The sequence below is a fragment of the Aquarana catesbeiana genome, linkage group LG04 (genome assembly GCF_042186555.1).
Source record: "Aquarana catesbeiana isolate 2022-GZ linkage group LG04, ASM4218655v1, whole genome shotgun sequence".
Taxonomy (NCBI): Eukaryota; Metazoa; Chordata; class Amphibia; order Anura; family Ranidae; genus Aquarana; species Aquarana catesbeiana.
This window is the reverse complement of record NC_133327.1, coordinates 235,545,984-235,553,845: the sequence shown is the minus strand read 5'-3', so window position 1 is coordinate 235,553,845 and position 7,862 is coordinate 235,545,984. Positions and strand designations below refer to the sequence as shown.

The following is a 7,862-nucleotide window of genomic DNA, read 5'->3' as shown; positions in this document are numbered from 1 at the left end:
CCTCCCAAGACCTCCTGCTCTCAAACTCCCTTGCCACCTCATCCCATGCTCGCCTTCAGGACTTCTCCAGAGCCTGTCCCATCCTCTGGAATGCTCTACCGCAATCCGTCCGATTTTCTCCGACTTTATCCACTTTCACACGACCCCTGAAAACTCATCTCTTCAGAGAAACCTATCTGGCCCCCACCTAACAACTGTACATTTATCTTCTCAATCAGCACATCACCCAGTTATTACCTCTTTTATCTCTTGACCTTCCCTCTTAGATTGTAAGCTCTAAGGAGCAGGGCCCTCTGATTCCTACTGTATTAAAGTGTATTGTATTTGTACTGTCTATCAAGTTGTAAAGCGCTACGTAAACTGTTGGCGCTATATAAATCCTGTATAATAATAATAATAATAATAATAGCATGATTCCATTCATTCAAATAAAAAAACTCAAACCACTTTTAGGAGTGTGAAAATCTTTTAATTTAAAAGTTTGAGGATCTCATTGAGGTAACACTTCCTCATATGCAAAAAAAAAAAAAAAAAAAAAAAGAATCTAATAAAGAAACACAATTGTGCTAAACATCAAATTGATGTCAATGAGTAAAATTGAACTCTTATTTTGCATAGTACAATAGGGCCACAGAGCACGTTTTCTAATATAAAATGTGTGTCTTTATTCTTAAAACATGATTGCAGGAATAACTCTGTTATGCCAATATTCTGATAAGGATACTGATCAGAGAGGGAGATGACTTCACCCACTGGGCTAAAAAAAGAATCAGGCCTAGAGTAATCCAAGTACCAATAGACAGGCTATGTACAACAATGCCATAGTTCATGCAAAAGACCCTCAGCCTTTACAATAGTGCCACAGTAGACACAAAAATGTTGACAGACTCATGGTATATAGAATCTAGGGGAAGAATGCCTACCACATTCTCATTTTCTTTCTCCAAGTGCAAAATTAGAAAATTAAGAACATACTAGGTTGATATGTGTAGCAAAGAATATAAAAATGCTTCACTTTATGTGTGGGAAGATCAACTAAGACTGGAGCATTTAGAATCTGCTGCAACTGTGCATTGTAGCCAATCAGCTTCTAACTTCTGCTTGTTCAGTTAAGCTTTGGTAATAAAACCTGGAAGTTGATTGGTTTCTATGTAGAGCTGTATTAGATGTTGCTTGTTCCAGTTTTAGTAAATAACCCCATATGAGTCTTAACAATGAAAGAAATTAAATCAATTGGTGTTTCTCACAGTGCAGTTTGTGCATCATTTCACTTATCCTTGTGCAAGTGTATGACATGCACTCCTGGCTGCATACATTTAAAATATAATTCCAGCTAAAACTTTTTTTTTTAAACAGGATGGAATGGCAGTGTTAGATGTTCTTCCATGATTTTACAGCTGACTGTGTGCCTATCAATGAAATGCTCCCAAAGTGACAGGATAGATCAGCTTTAACAGTTGTCAATGTCAAACCTTCATCTAAATCTTCTGTGATCTACCCAAAACTAGAAAAAAGATCTGGCTGGAGCTCTACTTAAAAACTTTATCTTTTTTTTTCTTTCTTAAATTAGCTATGTCCTTTTGTTTACTGCCCAAGCATAGTTGGCACCAGGCATGGATGAGAGAGGGCAGTACTGTAACTTTAATGAATTGGTAAATTTATTATGAGAGAAATAGGAAGCTCTATATAAAAAAAAATTATCCAGGTGAATATTATGCATTTTGGGGAGGCATTGCCTCCTAAATTTCCAAGATGCTGGCTCCGCACACTCAAGCCCTGATATAACATGGCATATTACAAAGTAATACATAAACTAATGCAACATATAGAATTGCCAAATGACTGTCATTGATGATTTACAGAGTATAGGGGGATGAAGTGCAATCCTATATTCCTGACCAGCCAAAACACTTTCTAGGACAGAAGTTTGGAAGGGCTTAGAGCAGAAGTCAGAACCCAGAAAAAAAGTGAAACTAAAAAGGACAAGGAGGATTTTCCGGGCAGTACCACCAACAGCAGACATCATGTGAAGTCTGTTCTTAGGCAGGACATTTACTTTTAAAATTGAGTACTAGTTAACCAATCAAAATTGGGCTTATTCAAGAATCTAAACATTTAGTTGCAAAATATTACTATCGTGCAGACCTACATTTGAAAGCATTCTATTTACCCCCTTATTTAGCTGCGGATACTTTAAGCTCTGAAAATAAGAGGTAAAAAGTACCTAGCACCCGGTTATCAACATGCGGTTAAGCAGCTGAAATAACAGCAATTCTCTGACTCCTGACACTCAGCACCATGAGTCAGGTTCAGGCAAAAAGGCTCAATTTACAGATATACAGATTTTTTTATTTTTAGTCATGTGACTAATTTTCAAATCGAATACTAACTTTTATGAAAAATTGTGAATTGAGCCTAAAGTAAGTGATGCCAAATAAACAGGCAAATATAAAAAGTTTAATGGTAAATCTGGACAATTATGATGTAAGATTGAATATTCTGTATCATCACAGTAGCCTAGTTGTGATGGAGTCACTTTAAGGTTGTAAGTTTATTGGCTTTGGCATTGTTAAGCTACACACTATGGGGGTTATTTACGAAAAAATTGCACTGAACGTGCACTTGGAAGTGCAGTCGCTGTAAATCTGAGGGGTAGATCTGAAATGAGGGGAAGCTCTGCTGATTTTATCATCCAATAATGTGCAAGCTAAAATGCTGTTTTTTATTTTCCTTGCATGTCCCCCTCGGATCTACAGTGACTACACTTCCAAGTGCACTTTCAGTGCAATTTCAGGTGCACTTTGCACTTGTAGTTTGCACTTGTAGTGCAAAGTGGATTTGTCTTTAGTAAATAACCCCCTATGTAATTTAGTTCTTTGTGGGCCCCTACCACGTATCACATAAGGATGCCAGAAAGCATTCATACACAAGACTATTAATAGGCAATACCATGACGTGCACAATTTCTATTGCAGAATTTCTGCAATATATGCATGACCCCAGTAATGATTATACAGTCCCGTCTTAATTTCATACTAGCTGATATACAGGGTTTTAAAAGGCACTATTGCAACTGCTGCATGTTTGCACCAGGTTTTAAAAAACATCCCCTCTGTATTAGGAGGGTTGACTGTATACTACTGGCCAGAATAAGGAAATACCTAAAACAGGAACAGACCATAAAATGAGAGGAACTAATGTTCTGTATTGATTTATCTAATTAACGACATAGCTAGGACTAAATATCTTATGCCTGAGGATTTACAAATCAGCATGTGTATTACACAGCTATAAAAAAAACCTTGTTCTAATATTAAGGGAAATATCATTGTTCTCTGTCAATGCAGTAACATCAGATGCAGGGTATGTACTTTCAGCCACAGTATCCCAAGAGAAATGACTAATGTTTAGCAAAGACCTTCAGATATCAATCCTGTCTTCTGTGAAAGAACTGAAGATTGGATTGTGCCTTACAGGACTGCCAGACAAATCTAAGCATCTATCAAAATGATATAACAATACTTTACAATGTATAAACTCAAACACACACACAAAACATCACTTTCATCAATATTAGTACCTTGCACACATCATATTCTGCAAACATTACACTATACCTCAATGGTACATCAGAAGAAAACAACTTTCAGCCATCTATGTGAGCTGCAATATTTGGAGTGCATTGCTTCAATACTGCATTTTTCGGTACTCTAAACAGAGGGTACATCAACTCAGATTAACTAGGGTTTTTGAGCTCAGCTCCTACATTTTGGTGTGGTCACAAAAGCTAAAGAGGCCTTCAGCACAGTTTTATGCTGCCATGCCAATGTCATTTCATAGGCTTACCAATGTCCGAGGGACCCATATCCCAACCTATACACCTAGTAGGTGGCGAATCATCTATCATTTTATTATGACATCATAGAGAAGATTGTACTGGCTAAAATGATCTAAGTTGTGACAGATTGTTACTTCCCAATACCCAATAATAAGTAGCAAAATTCTTGCTCTACTTAAATTCCGCTTTGTTGATTCTTGCTATTTAAACGTGGAATGGGAGTGCAGAGCGCTCATGCACTGGCCCCTCGGAGAACATTTTGACAAATGGCTGTGGGATCTAGTGAGCGATATTTTGGTAATTTGAGGAACTGTGAGTAAATTATTAGAAGGGGTGGTGGGGAGCATCATATATGTGTAACTGCATCTACAGATCTAGTAGAGTGCAAATTGGCGGATAAAAGTGGAAAATTCTTAAAGTGTTAGTAAACCTAGTTACACCACTTTTACCTACAGGTAAGCTTATAATAAGGCTTATCTGTAGGTACTGGAAATATCTCCTAAACCTGCACAGTTTAGGAGATATTTACCACATACACTTGTGCTGACGTCATCGGCGCATGCACACTGAAGAAAGGGCACAATCGTTCAGTTTCTAAAGGGCCCGTGCCACGACCAGCGGGTCCTGTGCACATGCGTGGGATTGACGTCACGTGACTCCGGCCAGTCACAAAGGCGAAGTCCAGGGCCCTGGAAGGAAAAGGGGTGAAGATGGTTGCGGCCACCAGCAGGGACATTGCGGGCTTTATTTGCGGGTAAGCGCAACAAAATGTGCTAGTATGCATTGGGCTCTTACTTTGCAGGGGAAAAAAAAAGACGACATAAAACCCATCAGGGTTTACTTCCTCTTTAAGACCATAAAGCTTGAGCAATGGTCTGTTTGAGCCAACCAAAAGATTTTGAAACAAGAAGTTGGGGCACCCTTTCTGGGTACATCCAGCATAACAAAAAGGGGTCCATTCTTTCTGAAAGAAGCAGAGGCAAGGAGACTCAAAGAGCCTGAACTACATGCACAGCCAGAAGCACATCCAGACAGTGGATATTTACTTTTGATGAACTGGAGTCAGACAGAGGGATGGGAGAACAATACCCTAATAGAGGTGAATGGCAGAAAACTACCTTAGGTATCAACATTACATTGCACCTATGCAAGACCAAAAAGGGAAAGACCAGGAACTCCAGAATGTTTATTGGCAAATGTGATTTCTCTGACAACCAAGTCCTCTGCACAGACAAGGTCCCCCTCAACAGCCTGACAGGCTGGCATCTGCCTTGAAAATCTTCCAAAGGATGGGAACAAAAGGACTTCCCGGAATCCAGAGCTGGATTCTGAAGCCACCAAGGGATGGTTAACTAAATCAGTCTGTCCAGAGAAAAGACCGACAACAGATTGTTGCGTTGCAGATATCTGGAATTAAATTGTGTGAAGGGGACTACCTCAAGTTATGATCAGCTCCAAGAGTCTCATATAGAATTGGAGAGTTGGGCAGCTTCTGAACTGTAAGGGTATGCTCATCAGTCAAAGTAATCTGACAGAGTTTCTGCAGCCTATGGCTTGGAAGCCGCAATCTATTGCAGAGGGAGTGGGAGCAATCAGAGTTAACAAATAACTGGGTAACTTGGGTCAGAAAGTCTTGAATGTCCGTGGAAAATTTTTCAGTCAAATGGCAGTGGATCCAGGCAAACCTGACAAAGCCTATGAGGATGCCAAGGTCAAGATAGACTAACAGCAGATGACAGTATGACTCCAGGCTTCAGATGCTGGTATTATCATTAGGCACACTGCAAGCAGCCTTAGAGCTGTCAACAGAGAGCAAGCTGGGGAACATCCAATACAGCAGGATATGTTGCAGTTGCATTGTGATAAGGCAACATATATACCAATGGTAAGAGTCACAACCTCAAGTTGGATGAATAGTTCCCAGTGCTTAGCTCGACCAGCCCTCTCAGTGCCAGCAGCTCTTGGCCTGGAAAGCACTTCACAGCTAACTTATCAAAAGTAAATCTGTAAGGTATCCTATACTGAACTCAGTGACCAAATGGTCCCAGGCCATGCATGCAACATTCAGTCCAGGAGATCTGCATAAAGGACACCACAAACTAGGCTGAAGGAGTCCACACCAGATAGCTGCTGATCAGAGGGAAAAACTCCAGCAGCAGTGTAGAAAGAATTAATAGAAGCAAATAAATCAGTGGAGACTGACAAAAAGTGCTGGTGCTGTTAAAATTAACCTATTCTTTGGGTTACTCATCATGTTGTGCTTAGCTAGCAAGTAATCCTACACTACAGGCAACATGAAGCATTCATAAATAGTGGCAAAAGCTGATCAACTCCGTATGATGTCTTTGGTTGGTGAATAATCCTCCTTACTTATGAACAGAGTAAGGGAATCATAAGAAATTTCTGTGATGCACAAGTAAACTAGTGTCTAATTTTAAAAGTAAAAGTATAACTTTGCCGGCAAAGTACAAAACTTACAAAGAAGGCCTTGTGAAGGTTATCCTTAAAGTGACAAAATAAGAAATGGATACATATTGCTCTAGATATAGGACTATCTAGAATATAAAAAAAAAATGCCGTACATCATTTATGATATGGGTATATCCAATGAACCTTTAGTCAATACTCATAAAACTTTTAAAGGCTTTTGTGGGCATTTGTAACTGTATAAAGAATTACAGAAAGACAGTGCCACCTGCTGAGCATTCCTTGATAATTACAGCTGAACAGAAGGCGATCATTTCTAAAGGAGTAGAAGTTTTATTAGCCCTGTACATGCATTCACTTGAAATATGCAGTCATGTGAAGGGGAATTGAAGATAATAGGAATTCCTATTGCATGTAATTAGATGGTTCAAGGCTCAGTGAGAACATTCTACTCCTTTTCTACATCAACTCCAATGTGCTGTAAAACCAGGTGCCAATTTTTGTTTCTTACTAAAAATATCCCAGATATTAATGCCCCTAAGAAAAACATTCATTTGCAGTAAAGTAGAAGGTATCACTCATTCATAATACATTGCACACAACCAACTTATGTTTTCCAGCGGTAGAAATTTCCAGTTTAACACGTAATAAAGCATCTTTTTCTCTCTATAAATAAACTATAAATATTTTAGATTTCATCTGGAGTTTTGGCAGTCAGACATTCTTTTGTTTATCTTTGCATTAGCTGGTATGAACGGTCTATGGCTTTCTATAGGCCTAAGCCTTCACTTAAATCTTAGCCAAGTAATCTATGATAGAAGTATAGATAGCCCAAGTCTTTAGGTGGTCTCTCGGATGATGTAACCTTATGGTCGTTGTAAATAACCCATCTGAAAAACAAAAGGCAGAAAATTTACATTTTTAAAATGCATTGAAGTGTATGTATATCCAAGACTTTTTTTAAAATTTTGGATGAAAGTTGGAAAGGGTTAGCACTTCTACAAGTTTATTTTTGCTGTATGTGTACCATTGAAGAAAATTTCCCTTTAACCACTTAAGCGCAAAAGCACGTACCTGTACGTGATTTCTTCCATCGGCTTTGGGGCACATGCCACCGGAGCCAAGCAATCAGCGGGTCTGGTGGTCGCCGGCCACCCGCGATCGTTCCGTGGAGAGACAGAACGGTGGTCTGCCTATGTAAACAATGCAGACCGTCGTTCTGTCAGACAGGAAGAGAGAGATCTGTGATTCCTGCCATTACTAGTAAAAACCATTAAAAAAAATAAAAAGTCCAAAAGGGTACTTTCACACTGGGGCGGTGAGAGCGCCGGCGGTAAAGCGCCGCTAGTTTTAGCGGCATTTTAACATTGTTTTAGCAGCGCTTTTCGGCCGCTAGTAGGGCGCTTTTAACCCCCACTAGTGGTCGAAGAAGGGGTAAATACTGACCATGTAGCGTCACTGCATTTTTTTCATTGGGCAGGGGTGGTGGAGGAGCGATATATACACCACTCCACCACCACCCCAAAGATGCTGCTTGCAGGACTTTTTCTAGCTTCCTGCAAGTGCACAGCTCGAGCTTTCACACTGGAGTAACAGG

At 39.6% G+C, this 7,862-nt stretch overlaps 1 protein-coding gene across 1 annotated transcript in view; it reads right to left on the bottom strand.

The window, feature by feature from the left end:
* Nucleotides 1-476: 476 nt before the first annotated feature.
* The window catches only part of USP13 (ubiquitin specific peptidase 13), a 141,703-nt gene continuing 134,317 nt past the window's right edge, over nucleotides 477-7,862 (bottom strand). The window contains exon 21 of the mRNA XM_073626270.1: nucleotides 477-7,155. Coding sequence (XP_073482371.1) covers nucleotides 7,062-7,155 — 94 coding nt within the window. The 3' untranslated portion in view covers nucleotides 477-7,061. The remainder of the gene's footprint in view (nucleotides 7,156-7,862) is intronic.